The sequence below is a fragment of the Plecotus auritus genome, assembly GCF_963455305.1.
Source record: "Plecotus auritus genome assembly, chromosome: 9".
Taxonomy (NCBI): Eukaryota; Metazoa; Chordata; class Mammalia; order Chiroptera; family Vespertilionidae; genus Plecotus; species Plecotus auritus.
This window is the reverse complement of record NC_137783.1, coordinates 21,325,510-21,347,116: the sequence shown is the minus strand read 5'-3', so window position 1 is coordinate 21,347,116 and position 21,607 is coordinate 21,325,510. Positions and strand designations below refer to the sequence as shown.

The following is a 21,607-nucleotide window of genomic DNA, read 5'->3' as shown; positions in this document are numbered from 1 at the left end:
GCTCAGACAATTAATAGAATATATGCTTGAATATTTTTGTTTTTAGACCTCTAAAGTATGGTTTTGGAGTATAAGTGTGTATGTTTTCCGTGGTTAACTTAGTTTGTCCTCAGTACATCTACTGTTCTCAATAAGCTTTTTTCTATTATACCTGCTATAATCTGTATAACTCCATAACCATCCAATAAGTTCTTTTGAAATTCTGTTTTTCTTATGCCTATATGAAAATTAAAAAAAATTTGTTGTTAAAAAAATTTTGTTGTCTTATTTTGCAATAACATTTAAAAATTATTTTGAAGTTCATTGTACTTAAAAGAGTAGGTTATTGTATTACATTGGCTAGAAAGGTGCATAAAATAGCTAGCTGAAAGACTGATAGAGCTTTCTGCAATTGACAGTGTTGAATGACTACTGGGTGAAAACTCAGTAAAGTTAGGAAAAGGAATCACCCCAGTGTCACTTCCCAATAATACAGTAACTTGTTAAATTAAAGATTTAGCTACAAGCATGAAGACAAAGTTAATATTTCAGGATATTAATATTTGGATAAATCTCCAGACAGCTTTTTCTCTTGTATCCACCCAATTAAGCATTAATAAAAATCTTTTATGTGAATGGCACTAAAATAACTTGGTTTATTGGCACTAAATACAATGCTTGGCACTAAATACAAATGGTGATGCAATATATAAAGTGTAAAATAACTGATTTGACTCTCAAGTTTGTACTGGAAAACTATGCTGTAAACTGAATTGGTAATTTTTTTCATGGAACAACAGTTGGACTGATGGTACAAAAGCAACAGTGGGTAAAACTTCTGGCAGTTTAGCACAAGTCAAGTCAGGAGCATCAAACTGTCCTAGTGATCATTGTCATATACTTGCAATAAAACAAAAATACTTCCCCTGATAAAGTAATAAATGTTATTAATTTTATTAAATTTTAACCCCTGAGTACATATTGAAAAAATAATTTGTATGATTAAATAAAAAATATACATAAAAGACTTCATCTCCACAGCAAAGTATGATGTCTGTCTCAAGGACAAACACTTGTATGATTGTTCAAGTTGTAAACTGAATTGGTAATTTTTTCATGGAACATTTTTACTTGAAACAACGACTGACAGACAAAATGTGATTATTCAGACTTGGGTATTTAAAAGATAGTTTTTCACAAAAATGAACAAAGTAAGCCTGTTACTTCAAGGAAAACAATTGACAAAACCTGCTGCTGATTATAAATTTTGAACTGTTGAATAAAAGTTAGGATTTTAGGATATTTGTATCTGTGCTATGAGCTTGTCTGCTTCCCAAAACGTAAAGACTTTTTTGATTAGGTCAGCAGTGATAATGAATGTACTTGATGCATTATAATGAAATGTGCCAACATTTGGAATATCAGCATAACAATTCACAACTCAGCAAAACAATATTTTCCAAATGATCAATGCATGGTGTTACAACATCATACATGGGTAAAAGATACATTCAAAATACAAGACCAATAGATTTTAATGCATCAGAGTATGAAAAGTCTATTGATATGGCTTCATATTTCACATCACGACAAATCTTTAGGAAACTATCACTTGTAGAATTTCAATGTAGTATCTGAGAAGAATAGCCACAAAAACCTGAAAAAGACTATTTAAATATTCCTGTTTTCTAGCTGTATATCTCTGTGAGAGCAAATTTTCTTTATATTCTTAAACCAAAACAACATATTGCCACAGAATATAGCAAATGATGTGAGAATCCACATAACTTCAGTTGAGAAACAGCTATGGACAATTGGGATTTCCATAATGTAATATCCCAGCCAGATCACCCTATATAAACCTCCACTAGTTGAGAAGAAATGTCCATGAACAAAAAAAAAAAAGTCCAGCCAGCTTTCATGCCTCTCTCTTAAATATTAGTGGAGATCCAAGGATCATTTGACATTTAGGAAAATTCATCTGGGAGATGAAAACCAAAATAAAGAAATGGGGAAGGAAGGAAGGACATAGAGGACAAAATGTTTAATTCAGAAACTGTAAGGAGAGAGAGAGAGAGAGAGAGAGAGAGAGAGAGAGAGAGAGAGAGAGAACAGAGGGAAAGAGGAAGGGGAGAGAAAAGAACAAAAGAAACTAAATAAACAACTAAAATTAATATCCTCAGAGAAACAAGGAAATAAGCTATATGAAGCCATAAAAAAAGAAAATTTAGAGGACTAAAAAGAGCTTTTGGAAATTAGAAATATAACAGAAATGAAAATGTCAACAGAAAATTTAGATGATTAAGGAGATTTATCAGAAAATGAAAGAAAAAACAAGGAAGAGAAAAATATATAAAAATTAGAGTACTGTTTGAGGACTTCTGATATCTAACTAGTGGAATTTCCATAAAGAGAGAGCATAGAAAAAAATTATCCAAGAAAAAAAATTCATAAAGAAATTCCTAAACTGAAGGGTAAGAATTTCAGATTGACAGGGTCCACCACATACCTACTGAACAGAATAAAAAGAGAACCATGTAAAGGATCGCTTCAGACAAAAAGATCTTAAAAGTACCAAGATAGAAAAAAACAGGGCAAATAAAAGGATTGGAAATTAAAAAGCCATTTGATTTCTCAATAGTTACAAGGAAAGCTAGAACAAAATGGAGCCAAACATCAAAATCTTAGGGAAATCTTTATGCATCCAAAATATAAATCAAATTCTAATACAAGGTCTCAACATGTTTACTTCTCATTTATCTTTTCTCAGGAATTTCCTGGGGAAAAACGTTCCCCCAAAATAGGGAGTAAACCTCAAAAAAAAAAAAAAAAAAAAGGCATGGATCCAACAAATAAGAGAGTCAAAGGAATCCCCAGGATGATGGTGAAGGAAGATCCCAGGACAACAGCTGTGCAGGAAGCACAGAGATCAACCAGTCCAGATGGGACCAGAGGAGGGCCTGCTCCAGGAGAGCACCTCCAAGGACAAGAAGAAACTGATGGCTACCTGGGGTGTTTGCACAGAGAGAGACTGACCCTCTGATACAGAGTCAGGGACAGATTAATAGGAAACTAGGCAAATGAAAAAGACAGTTATTAATTCCAGGGAAAGCAAAAAGTTGTGAAAGAAAGAAAATGTAACCATGGCACACCACATTCTCTGCTGTAAATCATATTTATTAGTAATAAAAATGTGAGCACTGAATTCTGATCTCACCAATACTTAAGAAGTAAAATGTTGGAGGGGACAAAGGTAAGTATGTTTCAGTGTGCAAGGAGTTAGGGAGGTAAGAGAGTTAAATTCTCATTTTCCATAGTAGGAAATTAATAGACAATATTTGAATTGGGAAAAAATCAAGAAACAGCAGGATCAGACTGTTACTTAGAAATATGGAAACAAGTATCAGAAGTGGCTAAAATTATGATGATGCTTCTAGAGAGGGGCAATAAGAGGTGGAAAGAGTGGAGCTGGGTACTGCTGGTTTCTATTATAAAGAAAAATGCACTACATGCTGATTACAGAAAGGTTGGAAACTACAAAAAAGTAAATATGAGAATAAAAGTCTCTATATGCCATCTACCTAAAGATTAACACTATAAATCTATTAGTGCATTTTCTTTGAGTTTATGTGCATTTTATATTATTGGGGTATGACTTGTATATTTTATATTTTACTTTATTCACTTGACAAAAGCATTTTCCCATTTATTATGTCCTCATACATATTTTCACAACAATATATTATTTTGTAATAAATAATATTAGGTATTTAGGTGTAACAATGTAGGCCTATTTTCCTAATATTTTATTTTGAAAAATTTCAGAGACAGGTGAAAGAATTATATAGTGAAAACCATATATCCATCACCATGGTATTACAATTAATGCTTTGCTATATACATCCTCTACCACACATTTATCAATCTATCTCTCTATTCATTCATTGATCTATTTTATGTGTTGAGGCATTTCAAAGTAAATTGCAGGCTTTGGTAAACTTAATCCTAAACACTTCATCAGGCATACCATTGGTTAGAGTTCAGTATCTGCTCATGGTTATTTTTCTTAAGTTTTACATACAATGATATGCATAAATATTAAGTATATCATTTGATGAATTTCAACAAACGCATAATCCTGTGAAAACTAAATTGCTATCAAGATGTAGATTACATTATACTCACCCCAGACAATTCCCTCATGTACCTTTCCCTCTCAATTCATATCCCTACCCCTACATCGACAGAGGCAGACAATGTCCCAATTTTTAAAATCTATTCCAAAATTTCATGTAATTGGAATGATACAAATGTATTTTTATATGACTTTTTGCACTTAGCATAATGTTGAGATTCATTCATTTGTGGAGTGTATCATTAGTTTGTTCTTTTATCTTGCTGAGTAGCATTCCTTTATACAAATATACATCAGTTTGTTTAATCTATTCTCTTGTTAATGGCACTTGGTCTGTTTCTAGTTTTTGCCTATTTTTAGTAAAACTGTTATGAACATTTCTTCTCTTTTTCTTTTTTTATTGTTTAAAGTATTACATATAGTAGTACGTATATCTATTTTTCCCCCATTGACCTTTCCCCAGCCTCCCCTACCTCCTGTCACATGCCCTCATCCCACCCCCCCCCCCCCGAAATAAAAAGTTTTTGTGCTGCATAGGTATATGTTTTCATTTCTTTTGGGTAAATACCCAGCAATGAAATGGTTCTACAATTAATGCTTTACTATATACATCCTCTACCACACATTCTTGATTTCCTTTACATTATTAAGAAATTTTCACCTCAACATTTCTCAGGGTTAGAGAAACATGGCATTTGGTTTTAATTTTTACTGAGTCCTCCTGGCCAGGATTTGCTGGAATTGTTCCAAATCTTGACTGAACACTATAGCAGGAAGGAATAAATGGCAGATTTCAGGTGCTACTTGTTGTCTTCAAGTGAGATAAAAACTTTGGGGGTATTTTTATAGTAGTTGCAAACATATGATCTATATCTTGAGAGATGGCCAGTATTTTTAAAGTAGCCAATAAACAAAATGTATTTATAAAACAATCTATTCTCCAATATAAAAAAATACTGCACTCATTTCATTCCATTTGCATGATAAAGTGTGCTTCACTACGGAAGAAGAGCTTTCTCTGATCCCTACCAGTCAGCTGTGATAATTGATCAAGCCTTACCCATTTATATTTGTACTAGTGGCCCGGTGCATGAAATTTGTGCACATTAAGAGGGGATTAATTAGAAGAAATAAATTAATTATGCTATTTGCCCTTTCTCTATAATAGAAGTGTCAGAGATGAAAGAAAATTAGTAAAATGTATATGAAGGTTGGAGAAACCAAGATGGCGGCATAGGTAAGCACCTAAACTGCTGCCTCGCACAACAATTTCAAAACTACAACTAAAAGACAGAACAGACACCATCCAGAACCACAGGAAAGCTGGCTGAGTGAAAATTCTACAACTAGAAGGAAAGAGAAAAGCTCACAGAGAATTGGAGGTACGGCAAAGGGTCTTTGTGCGCGCAGAGAGGAAGGGTGGCTGAGAGCCTGGCTGACTTTCTCTGGCAGAAGGGGGAAGGAAGCCCCCGACCGCACTGAACCCCAGTTCTGACTGCACTGAACCCCAGTCCCGAGCGAAACCCCATGGACCCAGGCTCATACAGGGGGAGTCTGGACTGTCAGGTAGAGAGAAAGGCACCCGGAGACTCGGAGACCTGGGGGAGACCCGGGGGAGCCCCGGCAGGCAGGTTCTGGAGGCGCGCGCGCCAGTGTGCACAAAGGCTGCGGAGGTTGCCACAGGCTTTCCCTAGTGGAAGGGAGTCAGAAGCTCCTGACTGCACTGAACCCCAATTCTGACTGCACTGAACCCCAGTTCCAGGAGAGCCCCTGGGGACCCGCACTCTTACGGGGGGGAATCTGGACTCTCAGGCAGAGACTCGGGAGCCGGGGAAGGCAGAGGTCTGCAGGCGCGCGCATGCCAGGGCGCACAAAGGCTGCAGAGGTTGCCACAGGCTTTCCCTAGTGGAAGGGAGTCAGAAGCTCCTGACTGCACTGAGCTCCAGTTCTGACTGCACTGAACCCCAGTTCCAGGCGAGCCCCAGGGGACCCACACTCTTGTGGGGGGAATCTGGACTCTCGGGCGGAGACTCGGGAGCTGGGGAAGAAAGAGGTCTGCAGGCGCGCACGCGCGCAAGGGCAAGGCTGACTGGAAGCCAAGACTGTCTGCTCCGCCCTGAGACTCCACCCCATCCAAGCTAAGCACAGAGGCTATTGCAATTTGGCAAGTCTAATCCTATAAGGCTGTCTCCAGCACCGAACTTCTCCCAGCGTAGACACAGCTGATCCTTACAGCCAACTGGCCTGGAGGTCAATTCTTCCCAGTGATACCAACAACAATCAAGAATTAACTACAACAAGGCCGAAACCGGTTTGGCTCAGTGGATAGAGCGTTGGCCTGCGGACTGGGGGGTCCCGGGTTCGATTCCGGTCAAGGGCATGTACCTTGGTTGCGGGCACATCCCCGGTGGGGGGCGTGCAGGAGGCAGCTGATCGATGTTTCTCTCTCATCGATGTTTCTAGCTCTCTATCCCTCTCCCTTCCTCTCTGTGAAAGGTCAATAAAATATATTTAAAAAAAAAAAAAAAAAGAATTAACTACAACAAGGCTGTACACACAGTACACAAAGGGGTGCACCAAGAGTGTCCACCTCAGGTTAACTGGGGAGGCAGACCCACTGGGCCATATAGGAAACCTAGCACACAAATCTACCCTACCAACTCAGGGAAGCAATGAAAATGCGGCGTCAAAGAAACAGATCACAAACGAAAGAAATGGAGGAAAACAAACGACTGGATATAGAATTCAAAACCACAGTTATAAGGCTTTTCAAGAATATTCTAGAAAAGGCCGATAAATATAACGAGACCCTCAAAGATATGAAAAAGGACCAACTAGAAATTAAACATACACTGACTGAAATAAAAAATATTATACAGAGACCCAACAACAGACTAGAGGAACACAAGAATCAAGTCAAAGAATTGAAATACAAAGAAGCAAAAAACACTCAACCGAAAAAGCAAAAAGAAAAAAAAAATCTAAAAAGTTGAAGATTGTGTAAGAAGACTCTGGGACAACCTCAAGCGTACCAACATCAGAATTATAGGGGTGCCAGAAGAAGAGAGAGAGCAAGATACTGAAAACCTATTTGAAGAAATAATGACTGAAAAATTCCCCCACCTGGTGAAAGAAATAGACTTACAAGTCCAGGAAGCACACAGAACCCCAAACAAAAGGAATCCAAAGAGGACCACACCAAGGCACATCATAATTAAAATGCCAAGAGCAAAAGACAAAGAGAGAATATTAAAAGCAGCAAGAGAAAAACAGTTAATTACCTACAAGGGAGCACCCATACGATTGTCAGCTGATTTCTCAACAGAAACTATGCAGGCCAGACAGGAGTGGCAAGAAATATTCAAAGTGATGAATAGCAAGAACCTACAACCAAGATTACTCTACCCAGCAAAGCTATCATTCAGAATTGAAGGGCAGATAAAGAGCTTCACAGATAAGAAAAAGCTAAAGGAGTTCATCACCACCAAACCAGTATTACATGAAATGCTGAAAGGTATTCTTAAAGAAGAGGAAGAAGAAAAAAGTAAAGATAAAAATTATGAACAACAAATACATATCTATCAACAAGTGAACCTAAAAATCAAGTGAATTAAAAACCTGAGGAACAGAATAATCTGGTGAATATAATAGAATCAGGGGCATAGAAAGGGAGTGGACTGATAATTCTCAGGGGGAAAGGGGTATGGGGGGGGGGGCGTTCAGGAAGAGACTGGACAAAAATCATACACCCATGGATGAGGACAGTGGCAGGGGAGAGGTAAGGGCAGAAGGTGGGGTGGGAACCGGGTGGAGGGGAGCTATGGGGGGAAAAAGGAGAAACAATTGTAATAATCTGAATAAAGATTTATTTAAAAAAATGTATATGAAAACGTTCCTCCTGTCAGAGTCTGGGGCACACCACAGGACCCAGAGTCAAGTCCCCGCCCACCCACATGCGCCTCAAAATCGAGTGAGACCCAGACCCAGCCGTCACCCCCCTCATTGGGATAGATCCAGACCTGGCTAGTCCCACCCTTGTCAAGCCCCACGGGGCAGGGAACATAGCCTCAGGTCCCCTGGCCTGGCGCCAGGATGGGGGGCGTGGCCTGAGGTACCCCAGCCCAGAGCGGGGTGGTGGGGCATGCCTTGAGGTCCCCCATCAAGCCCCACCAGGCAGGGGGCAGGGTTGCAGCATCAGATCCCCCAACCCAGCACTGCGAGGGGGGAACAGCCTCAGGTCCCCTATCAAGCCCCATCGTCAGGGGGGTGCAGCCTCAGGTCCCCCCTGGGCGGGGGGCGTGGCCTGAGTTCCCCCAACCCAGCACTGGGGGTGCATCTTGAGGGCCCCTGTCAAGCCCCACCAGGCAGGGGGGCACAGCCTCAGGTCCCCTGGCTTGATGCTGGGGCGGGGGATGCAGCCTGAGTTCCCCCGGCCTGGTGCCGGGGTGGGGGGCGCGGCCTAAAGTACCCTGTCAAGCCCCACCTGGTCGAGGGCATGGCCTGAGGTCCCCCGGCCTGGAGCTGGGGCTGGGGGAGCAGCCTGAGGTTCCCTAGCCCAGCACCAGGACAGGAAGCGCACCTTGAGGACTCCCATCAAGCCCCGCTGGGTGGGGGTTGTGTGGCCTGAGGTCCCCTGTCAAGCCCTGCCAGGTGGGGGGCGCAGCCTGAGGTCCCCTAGCCCAGCACCAGGACGGGAAGCGCACCTTGAGGTCCCCTGTCAAGCCCTGCCAGGTGTGGAAGGTGGCCTGAGGTCCCCTGTCAAGCACTGCCGGCCTGAGGTCCCCTGTCAAGCCCCGCAGGGAAGGGGGAGGGTGTAGCCTCAGGTCCCTGCTGATTGCTTGTTAAGGCTCCTTATGGGAACTTGGCCTCAGCTGTGGGTGCAGCCATCTTTGTGACGGAGTGATGGTTAATTAGCATATTCCATCTTTATTAGATAGGATACTTATTTCATTAGTTCTCCCCACAAACACTATAAATTCTTCAAGTTCAACCTCTATCCTACATTATCCAGATAGCCTTTTGTGAGGACACTGAACAGGATTTAAATTCCCACACTGGAATGTAATACTTTCAGTAAAGGATCATTTATTGCTATCAAAGCAGTAATAGTTAATAGATTATTCCTTAAAGTAAGATCCAAACTTCAAGCCCAAACTCTGCCACTTTCTATGCAATCTTTGGATTTTCTACAACTTTCTCTAAGTTGTACATAAATAGAGATAAAAAGAGTCCCTACCTCATTTGGTTGTCGTGAGGAGATATGGTAAGGCACATAAAAGTTTGCGACAATTCCTGCCCTATTATTATTATCATTGTTCTTATTTCCCTCCACAGTAAATGCCCAATAAATAATTGCCTAATTGGAGGGCTGGGTGAAAAAGGTGAAGAGATTACAAATTACAAATTGGCAGTTACAAAATAGTCATGAGGATGTAAAACATAGGGTAGGGAATATAGTAAACGATAATGTAATAATTAAGTATGGTGCCAGGTGGGTACTTGAAATATCAGTGGGATTACTTTATAAATTATGTGGTTGTCTAACTACTATGCTGTACACTAGAAACTAATATAAAATAATATTGAATGTTAACTTAGTTGGAAAAAAAAAAAGAAAACTGAGTCTCATAAAGATTTGCAAAAGTAACAGAGATAATAATTAAAAGAACTGTGGTTCAAACACAAGTCTTCTAATATCAATGCCCATGTGCTCAACCACTCAACCATATGGGTGTCTGGTTCTATTATTCTTTCTTTGTTGTAGTTTGAATATGCCACTTTTAACTTAAGCAATTAATAACATGAAAGTGTTTCTTTTAAGAAAAACAATTGCCTAAATCAGCACTTGTTGAATGAAATAATGCTATTTTGGTGGAAGAGAAAAACTCACAAATTACAAAAACAAGTTATAAAAATAATAATTATAAGTTAAAATAAATTCTATGAAAAAAAAAGAGCTAAGAACAAGAATTGGTGAGGAACCTATTTTATAGGGAAGGCCACTTGAAGGAGATAACATGTAAGTTGTATCTTAAGAGATGAGAAGTAGCAAGTCACACAAAAAAATGGGGAGAGATCAAGAGATGGTGTGCAGAAGAAACCAAGATGGCGGCATAGGTAAACACCTAAACTGCCTTGCACAACAATATCAAAACTACAACTAAAAGACAAAATGGACACCATGCAGAACCACAGGAAAGCTGGCTGAGTGGAAATTCTACAACTAGAAGGAAAGAGGAAAGCACATTGAGACTCAGAGGAGCTGCAAAAGGCTGAGGTACGGAGACGCACACGTGCAGAGAGGACAGGCAGCTGAGTGCATGAGCGGCTGAGTGCACAGGCGGGAGTGCACAGGCGGCTGAGTGCGTGGCTGGCTCTCCCAAGCGGGAGGGAGACAGAAGCTTCCGATTGCGCTGAACTCCAGTTCTGGGTGAGACTCTGGGAACCCAGAGCCATTCGAGGGGAATCTGGACTGTCAGGAAAAGAGAAAGCACACTGAGACTCAGGGGAGCTGTGGAAGACAGAGGTCCGGAGGCGCATGCAGAGAGGACTGACTGCTGAGTGCACAGGTGGCTGAGTGTGCGGCTGGCTTTCTAAAGCGGGAGGGAGATGGAAGCTCCCAACTGCGCTGAACTCCAGTTCCGGGCGAGTTTCTGGGAACCCAGACTCATTCGGGGAAAAACTGGACTGTCTCGCAGCGCGCGAAACTCGAGGGTGGCTTTCTCTCAGAGGTGCTTGCAGCGATTACCGAGGGACACTGAGACCCAAGGGCCTCATAGGGCAGGGCTGACGGGAAGCCAAGGCTGTCTGCTCCACCCTGAGACTTCGCCCCATCCAAGCTGAGCACAGAGGCTTTTGCAATTTTGCAAGTCTTGTCTCATAAGGGTGTCTCCAGCACAGAAGTTCTCCCAGCGTAGACACAGCTGATCCTCACAGCCAATGGGCCTGGAAGTCAATTCCTCCCAGTGATACCAACAACAATCAAGACTTAACTACAACAAGGCTGTGCACACAGTCCACAAAGGGGTGCACCAAGAGTGTCCACCTCAGGTAACTGGGGAGGCTGAGCCACTGGGCCCTATAGGACACCTAGCACACAAAGCCACTCTATCAACTCAGGGAAGCAACCAAAATGTGGAGACAAAGAAACAGGTCACAAATGAAAGAAATGAAGGAAAGCAAACGACTGGATATAGAGTTCAAAACCCCGGTTATAAGGTTTTTCAAGAATTTCCTAGAAAAGGCCGATAAATTTAGTGAGACCCTCGAGGATATGAAAAAGGACCAACTAGAAATTAAACATACACTGACTGAAATAAAGAATATTATACAGAGACCTAACAGCAGACTAGAGGACTGCAAGAATCAAGTCAAAGAATTGAAATACAAAGAAGCAAAAAACACTCAACTGGAAAAGCAAAGAGAAAAAAGAATCCAAAAACTTGAAGATAGTGTAAGGAGCCTCTGAGACAACCTCAAGCATACCAACATCCGAATTATGGGGGTGCCAGAAGAAGAGAGAGAGCAAGATACTGAAAATCTATTTGAAGAAATAATGACTGAAAAATTCCCCCACCTGGTGAAAGAAATAGACTTACAAGTCCAGGAAGTGCACAGAACCCCAAACAAAAGGAATCCAAAGAGGACCACACCAAGGCACATCATAATTAAAATGCCAAGAGCAAAAGACAAAGAGAGAATATTAAAAGCAGCAAGAGAAAAACAGTTAGTTACCTACAAGGGAGCACCCATATGATTGTCAGCTGATTTCTCAACAGAAACTATGCAGGCCAAACGGGAGTGGCAAGAAATATTCAAAGTGATGAATAGCAAGAACCTACAACCAAGATTACTCTACCCAGCAAAGCTATCATTCAGAATTGAAGGGCAGATAAAGAGCTTCACAGATAAGAAAAAGCTAAAGGAGTTCATCACTGCCAAACCAGTATTATATGAAATGCTGAAAGGTATTCTTTAAGAAGAGGAAGAAGAAGAAAAAGGTAAAGATAAAAATTATGAACAACAAGTACATGTCTATCAACAAGTGAATTTAAAAATCAAGTGAATAAAAAATCTGATGAACAGAATAAACTGGTGAATATAATAGAATCAGGGGCATAGAAAGGGAGTGGACTGACAATTCTCGGGGGGAAAGGGGTGTGGGGGGTGTGGGAAGAGACTGGACAAAAAATCATACACCTATGGATGAGGACAGTGCGGGGGAGATAAGGGCAGAGGGTGTGGTGGGAACCAGGTGGAGGGGAGCTATGGGGGGAAAAAAGAGGAACAATTGTAATAATCTGAACAATAAAGATTTATTAAATTTAAAAAAAATGGGGAGAACAGTATTCTAGGCAGAAGAATAACATGTACAAAGGTTCTGAAGCAGACATGTCTGTGAACTTTCTACGAACCAGAAGACCACGAGTGTGTTGGGACAGAGTAAGGGTAGAGTAGCACCAGATGCAATCACAAAGAGTAGAAAGTTTGGCTTTTGGTCTAAGTGCAAAGGGAAGACACTGAAGGGTTTTAAGCAAAAGAATGACAAGATCTTCAGACTTACTCTATCCATGACTCACAAAAACCATTTGAAGGAGGATAAGAATTTCTGAAAATATTTGGAACTTGTTGTTTAGAGAAACTTAGAGCATATAGGTAGAATACAATATTTTCCATTATAATTGAAGTGATTGATAGCCAACAAACCAAAAATCCTTTTGGGATACTTAATAAAGATTTCATCCACTTTCTTTCACACCTGTTATGAATATGCAAGGACTACTGTGACCCACTTAAAACAGAGGAAGACAAGAGTTAATGAGCTAGGGAGCAAGGGTTAGAGTAACTGAGAAAGATGGCCATAGTTGATAGCTCTGAGGGCACGGAATGGGAGCATGTAGCTGAGCTATGAAGACCACATTAGATGAGAGATGATTTGGAGGATGCTGTGGGACAGATTTCTTACAAAAAGGAAGGGCAGGATTCCAGTATAAAACTGTGAGACATTGTAAGATGTTGGACATTCTGGAATAAATGGTGTAAGGAGACTTACAGAAAATGTAAATTTATATTTCAGATAATTATTGTTACAAGTCAAAATGTTGGAGGGGTTATTCTCTCTTGAAGCTTCTCCCTTCATTTTCTTTTTTTTTTTATTTGCTTCATATTAGTGACTCTCTTGGCACTAATTAAGACCACTGCCATTAATGTAATGAAGCATTTCTATTTTCATATGATATATTGAGTAATTAACAATATTTCCTCTGTTAAGGAAATTTATTCCTAAGGAAAAGCTTATGGGGAAATGCTGGCATGTTTAAATTTCCATCACCTGCTCACTGATGACAGATTGATTTAAAGGTGTACATAATAGCCGAGCTTTCCCAAATGTGTCAGTGTTGCTGTTTTTTGTAAAATTGTATTATTATGAGATAGTATGTGTCATAAGAACAGCTTTGGGGTTAGTTTTAACTTTTTTTCTTGGAGGATGAAGAATAGTTTATTAAATGTCAGATATAAACTTCATGACAACTAATATCTTTCATTTCACAGCAGCTGATAATAAGAGCAAAAATGGTGAATACCTACTGTTGCCAGGTAACTGCATCCACTGTGCTTCCTGCCACCTTCATGAATCTGTAAGGAAGAAAAATAACAAAGATATTTCTACTTGAAGCAAACCATATCTACAGAGTTAAAATAAATAAGCTGAGACAGACATAAATTAGGCCAATGCCTGGGTAGCCATGCTTTCTGAGCGTGTCCACAGCCCTTTTATAAACACGGCCTATCCAACAGCTATTGAAGTTAAACTGTACAGGAGGTAAAGGTAACTCTACTTTCAGCTTTCCACACATCCTTACCATCTGGAACTCAAGACCCAATAGGACATTATGCCTATGTCTGTCTTCCCAAGCCCATGCCTGACAGCTCCCACATCACTCTCAAGATGATCAAAACTTATCTGCCCCATTATGTATTCTCTAAAGAATTTGCTAGAAAACAAATAAAGGATGACATTTCCCAAGAATCAGAACACAATCGATGCCTCTGAAAAACCTCAGACCTCTCCTTTTGAAGGGAGCATAGGGAAACCCAATTTACTTTTCTATACTAATAATAGCCTAGGTGGCGTCACGCCCTCACATAGTCACAAGATGGCCACGCTCACAGTGGAGGTGGGGCCCGGTGGCTGCTCTGCGCGGTGAGGCCTGAGGGTCCCGTGGCTGTGCACAATGCGGTGGAGACTGGTCCCAGTGTCTCCGCTGCCTCATGCGGAGGAGAGGCGGGTTGCAGCAGGGGAGGGCAGTTGGGGGCAATTGGGCCCCAGCAGAGGAGGGCAGTTGGAGGCCATCAGGCCGGCAGGGGAGGGCAGTTGGGGGTGAGCAGGCCAGCAGGCAGAGTGGTTAGGGGCAATCAGGCAGGCAGGCAGGTAAGCGGTTAGGAGCCAGTGGTCCCGGATTTTGAGAGGGATGTCTGACTGCCACTTTAGGTCAGATTGGGCCTAAAACGACAGTCAGACATCCCCCAAGGGGTCCCAGATTGGAGAGGGTGCAGGCCAGGCTGAGGGACACCCCCCTCTCCCCAGTGCACGAATTTCATGCACTGGGCCTCTAGTACAAATATAAAGCACTATCTAATATACTCCCATGATAGGCTGGGAGATATTTCTTTCAACCCTGAGACCCTGAAAAACTTTTCTTCAGACAGAAACTATTTTCAATCAGGACTTCATAACTAAAGAACTGTTCTACTAGGAAGGGAGATGGTGTTTTTCAGGAAGGCCCTACTCCTTCTCTACCCCAGCATAACCTTGCCAGGTATACACATAAGCAAAGGGGTTGTGCTTTGTCCAAATAGAGCTTCTGCTTTGCCATGATGGTAGAAGAGGACTGAGTTTCTATAGGTCTAGAAGAGAGGTAGAGAGAGGATACCAGGACTACTACTTAGCATTAGAGTGAAGTTTATAAAAGAAGATGAAGAGGAATGAGAGGAAGGAGACAGGGACTGGGATAGGGAGAGGAGATGGGAGGGGAGGAGAGAAGCGGGAGGAGGAAGAGGGGTGGAGAATTCTCTTTTCCACCCTGCCAAGTGCTCTTTCTAAATCAATATGCATAGAATCAGCTACCTGCTTGTACAGAGCGGGGAAAACTGGAAAAAATACAGGGAGAATAAAAACAGATTAGCATCTCAAATACTATCACTACCACATACATATTCTAAGCAGTGGAGACCTGATAATAATCTTACAAGTAGGATCATCCAAAATAAAGAGGGGGAGATGAAATTTTACACCCCTCCCAAGGATATTTTAAAAATTAGAAAACCTAGACAAACTTAGATATAAGTATCTTTTTTTTTAAATCCTCACCCAAGGATATTCTTCCTTTGATTTTTAGAGAGAGGGAAAGACAGAGAAAAATATCGATGTGAGAGAAACACATCAATTGGTTGCCTCCTGCATGAGCCCCTCCCAGGGCCCTGGGCCAGGGAGGAGTCTGCAACCCAGGTACCATGCCCTTGACCAGAATCGAACCCAGGACCCTTTAGTCCACAGGCAGATGCTCTATCCAGTGAGCCAAACTAGCTAGGGCTAAGTATCATTTTTTAAAAAGAAATAAAATATATTTACATGAGCTTTACTCCTTCAAAATAATTTATAAAATCTCTGAAATAGAAATACTATTTTATATAAAGCTGTCTCTATTTACATATAAAAATAACCATAATGAAAATAACACTGACATTTATAGTGCTTTCTCACTGTAAAATTTTTTTCAGCTTTGTATGTGCATAACTTCTCATAACCCTGAAAACAACCTGAGAGGGCAGATATTCCTAATTTATAGTGGAGGAGGCTGAGTCTCATAGAGGTTATGTACTTGCTCAAATTCATAGAGCTCATTACTAAACCCAGGTTCTCTGATTTCAAATCCTCCCTTCTTTCTAGGATCCTATGCTGCCTCCAAGCTGTTTTCACTGAGGCCAAGAAGTGCAATATAACTTTTAGATGCAAAAAGGTAAGTTAAATTTTGCCTTGAGAAAATACTACCATATTTATCAGAAAAGGCAAAAAGGCCTGCGCATCTTCTTTGCCTGCTGGCTTCCTCTCACAGACTTTAGCATTTCCATGCCTGTTCGTAAGACAAGGCGCTAAAGCAGGTATCAAAAGGGGACTGACTCACGGCCTCTGCTATAAGACAACCACAATAAAGTCAAGAAGACAGACACTGCGACAATTAGCTATCAGAGTCTCTGTGTGTGCACTAGTGGTACAAACTAACTGTTATGAGACAGCAGTCAAGGGAGCAGTTAGCTCTACCTTCTATGGTGTTAGAAGAGGGATAAGCATTGAGAAGAGCTTCACATCACACATGACATAGCATCTGGCATTGAAAAAGGCTAGGATTTTGCCATGAAGAGGGAGACATAGAACAGCTTGAGCAAAGCAAGGAAGAGTCAAGGTGAGTGTGTTCTCAGGAGTCCAGTGTGGCTGGATGTCAGGGAAAAAGTAAGGGAGTGGCAGGTCAGACGAGCCTGTGATGCTAGTGTGTCTGGCCTTTATCATGTAACAACTAGGTACACTTCCATGTCCTATTTATCTTTGTATCATTAGCACTCAACATATTAATCATAAAATACAGCTAGCTCAATTTTCATATATATTTGTTGGATTTACCCTGTGTTTAAACAAGAGAGGGAGTGTCAGGATCAGATACGAGTTTTAGGACGCTCACTTTGCTTATAGTAAAGGTTATAGGTATAGGTGTGGATTAATTGACAGGAGATGAATATAGAAGTTGGGAGACTTTGAAACGTGAGAATGAAGAAAAGACACAGTTGAGAAACACTGGTAGAGCATCTAAGAGGACCTGACAGGTGTGTTTAAGTTGGGGAGAGAGAGTACCTCAGTGTAAAATTTTTTATTTTTTCAATAATATTCAGTGTGATTTTTTAACTGATTTGAGAGGGGGAGAGGCACAGACACACACACACACACACACACACACACACACACACACACACACAGGAACACTTATTTGTTGTTCCACTTATTTATGCATTCATTGGTTGATTCTTATATTGCCTTGACCAGGACCGAACCTGAGACCTTGGTGTATGGCATGACGCTCTAATCAACTGAGCTATCCGGCCAGGGCCGCAATATGATTTTATATTAGTTTCAGGTGTACAGCATAATAGTCATATAATAATACACTTTATAAAATGTTCCTCTGACATTTCTAGTACCCATCTGGTACCATACATAGTTATTATGATATTATTAACTATATTCCCTATATTGTACTTCACATCCTCTTGAATATTTTGTAACTATTAATTTGTACTTCTTAATCCTTCACCTTTGTCACCTAGCACCCCAACCCCTCTCCTCTCTGGTAACTGAACCCTGAACATTTTTTTAAAAACATATTTTTATTGATTTCAAAGAGGAAGGGAGAGAGATAGAGAGATAGAAACATCAATGATGAGAGAGAATCATTGGTTGGCTGCCTCTTGCACACCTGGGGGCTGAGCCCGCAACCCGGGCATGTGCCCTTGACTGAAATCAAACCCAGTACCCTTCAGTCCCCAGGCCGACGCTCTAACACTGAGCCAAATCGGCTAGGGCTGGACCCTGAACTTTTAATTGCAGTAATGTTTTTGCTCATATGGGCAACCAAGGAACAGACTTTTGAGGTTGATATTGGTGAACGCATTACAGTCCTTCTGGCTCTGTCTCAGAGAACTTGAAGTAAACAGTTATTGATGGTAAGTTATGCATTCACAGAAAATTAGGAGGAAAAATTTAATTATCAATGCCTTGTTTGGCTAAAAGACTTTGGACAGACAATAAAGAATACATCTAATTTGGCATTTTGGAAGTTAGAAAATGGTTCTTCATGGTACTATAATATGAAGATACTTGTATGCATTGGATAATTTGTTCTACTATAGCTTGATAATTAAGTCCTTAAATACCCTTCCAAATGCAGCATTATAAAAAGAATGAGTAAACTAGAGTTAGGAACATTTAAAGTGATGCTAATGTTTTTTCCCCACACCACTCAAAGAAAATCTGTAAGATCAAAAATTATAAATTAATGGACCCATATATAGAATATTATATAGTTTACAGAGCAATATTTTAAAATTGAATATAGAAAAAGACCTACCATGATCCTGGACAGGAAAATCAATTATTATTCTTAAACTAATTTATGGGTTTAATAAAATTCTAATAAAAAATGCCAGCAGATATTTTTGAAACTTTATAAAATCATTCTAACATTCATCTGAAGAAGCCAAGAAAATCCTAAAAAATTGGAATAATGAAGGGACATTTATTTGATGTACCATTTATTAAAATACACCATAAAAGTTGCAATGATTAAAACACTCCTAGCTCAGAAATTAGTAAGTAGATCTATGGACCAGAAAAAGAACATTTTTAATTTGCATATAAGAATTTATTGCAAGAAAAAAATCAGTATATGAAAAAGCCAAATCATTTTTAATAGGGATTTCTGGCTATTTAAAAAAATTAAAGTCAGATACTCATTTAATATCTTATTTTGTATAAGAAATCAAAATAGTAAAAATGTAGTTTAGTTTCATTATATTTTTTAAATACTTCAATCACAGCTTAACATTTTAAAACAAATTATTATCTTCTTCACTTTAGTAGTTAGTGATGCAATAGAAAAGCTGTTTTGCTAACTTTGAGAAAACATCATTATATGTGTTCACATGAAAATTGCTATAAACTATATCTTTTCTTTTTTCCCTCACAGCAAAATAATAGACCAACTTCAAACATATGGAAGCATTTCTGAACTTATTTCAAGGAGAAAAAAAATCTAATTTTCAAATAATGTCAAGCAAAATATGCACTTCCAAATACTACCAGAATGACAAAACATACCCTTGTTTTTTGAAATGTTTGTAAAAAACTCATCTCAAATGGAGCAAATGTTTTGTTTTCAGACATCCTCAAATGTTATTTTAAAAACTCTAGAAATACAAAAATCAACCACAGAAATATCACATAAAGAAAACTGATTAGACAAAACTCCAAGGAATGAATATTATAGTCAAAGGGTTTTGAAGAATTCTCCCCATCCCCATTCTCCTTCCCTTAGAATTATGGGTCTCTATCTACTCTGCAATTATATTGTTTCTATACTCTGCTTTTTTAAAAAAAAATTTATTTTCATTGTTGAGAGTATTAGAGATGTCCCCCATTTTCCCTCCTTTGCCCCTCTCCACCTGTTCCCACTCCACCCCAGGCCTTCAGGACACTATTGTCTGTGTCCATGGGCTATGCACATAAGTTCTTTGGTTAATCTCTTCCTGCCCCCCTTCCCTCTGAGATCTGTCAATCTGTCCTATGCTTCCATGTCTCTGGACCATTTTGTTAAAGTATGGTTGGCATACAATATTATATCAGTTTCTGGTGTTTTTAGATCTATGCTGGCAATGTGGATGACAAGTCCAAAAAGATAATTTTCTTTGTTCAGATCTAGCATTGATTGATTCTTCTGCTCTCTAGTTCTGCCTGTTTCTCAGAAACTGGCCCAAACCACATAAATGAATAACTTCAACACAGCTGCAGAATGCTCAGCAACAGTAATATTAGAGGTGGAATAACATGCACACAGACTAGTGCTGTCAGAAGTAAAATACCACTGGGAAAGGGAAATTCCATTTAGGGTCAGTATTATCCAAGGATTTTCCACCATCTACTTCCATTCTAATCCCTAGATTTAGGTCTATGAATGTACAAGTAAAAGATGACCCAGGATGTGAATAACGACAAGAGAGAAAGATCTTGGTTTTCCAAGGTTGGATGTCTTCATACCTGAATTATGAAGACAGAAATTCTGGATGATTAATTCAGGGAACAGAAGCTGTCTGTGTTCATGCTGACATCCAATTGTGCAAAAAAAGGGATAAGAGACAGAAGGGGCAGGAACCTGTATCAAAGGAAATTAGCCAGTGCCAGGCAGCAGACCTTTCAGTATTGGGGAGTCTTTCCCATTGGAACCAATGTGCTGCCTTAGAAAAAAAAAAAAAAAAAAAAAAATATATATATATATATATATATATATATATATATATATATATATATATCCCCTTTCATTGTGAGAGTTCCTTTCTTCTCCCAAGAGACCTCAAATCTGGGAGAATTTCTTTCCTTTGTTATCCACCTGCACATATGACGTATCTGAAATATTGTTGAGCCTTCTCTCCCAGGGCATATCACAGCTCTCTCTTATAATAAGGCACATCTTTATTCATGGTCTTTGGGGTTTTGATTTCTACTTCTGGACCACAAGTGCAACCCTAAAAACTGGATTCTAAATTTTTCTCCCAGGAAGGAGGATAAATCCTTCACAGAAAACTGAATGTCTAAATGAGTACAAACTTCAGTGAGACTGGGCAGCCTGATCTTTCCTCCCTTGTCTAAAAAGAAAATCTTTGGTTATATACCTAACATGAATAAGATTTAACAGCCATTCCATACATAAAACTAGGAAAAACATATGAGAAAATTATTCATTTTGAGTTACAGCAAACCAGGCATCTTCCATTTGGTCCAAAGCCAGTTACTTTTCCATGGCTAATTATATATTGAGCTATACTAGGTACTGCATTGAACAAATAAAATATTGACAACTTTCTTTTTTTCTCTTTCCCTCCTTTCAAGCCTCCCTTCCTTTTCCCTGGCTCCCCCCTTCCTTTTCTCTCTCTACCTCAATTTATATATAATTAGAGGACCAATGCATGAAATTCGTGCAAGGGGCTCGGCCCCCTGCCGCTGCGGTGGCCACCTCTGCCTGGGCCCCCACCTGCTGCAGCAGTTGGGGGCTTCTGCCTTGGCCCCTGCTGCCGTAGCGGCCGCCTCCTCTGCCTTGGCCCCCACGGCCCTGGCTTCATCCGGAAGGTCGTCCAGAAGGACATCTGGTCTAATTACCGTATTATGCTTTTATTATTATAGGTTGTACACTGGCAGTAGGCTGATAGACTTCCCTTCTAGCTAAGAATTCCATTAAATGTATAGATTTATAGAGCTGTAAATATACAGAGACTAGAGATGGGTTGAAACTCTTTAATCAGTCTCTCTTTCCAATAAGTTATACCCACCAGGTTTAATTTAAGGAGGCTCCTGAAAGAAGAAAGGAAAAAATAAGTTAGCTAAGGTTACTGATTGACAAACACTTGGTAAGTAGTTTATGTAATGTAAAACCCTGTAAGATTGATATTATCACTTTTGTTTCATAGATGAAAAAACTGCTCAAGATCACCCAAGTAATAGGTTGCAGAGCCATAATTCAAATGCAGTTCTGATTATAAAGCGCTTGTTTAAATCATACAGAGATGGCAAATTTGTGATATGTGTGGTGCTGCTCCCTTCTCCTGAGCCCAGGGTAGATATTAATAATAGATTTCAATACTCTCTCGTTAATCTCAGAATTGGCCTAAGAATCC

The 21,607-nt window shown here is 40.0% G+C and overlaps 1 protein-coding gene across 3 annotated transcripts in view; it reads right to left on the bottom strand.

Annotated features, from left to right (window-relative positions):
- Nucleotides 1-21,607, bottom strand: part of HPSE2 (heparanase 2 (inactive)) — a gene marked incomplete at its 5' end in the record, with an annotated part of 566,398 nt that overhangs the window by 177,237 nt on the left and 367,554 nt on the right. For all 3 annotated transcript variants that reach the window (XM_080641826.1, XM_080641827.1, XM_080641828.1), the window contains one exon: nt 13,703-13,750. In XM_080641826.1, coding sequence (XP_080497952.1) covers nt 13,703-13,750 — 48 coding nt within the window. The remainder of the gene's footprint in view (nt 1-13,702; nt 13,751-21,607) is intronic.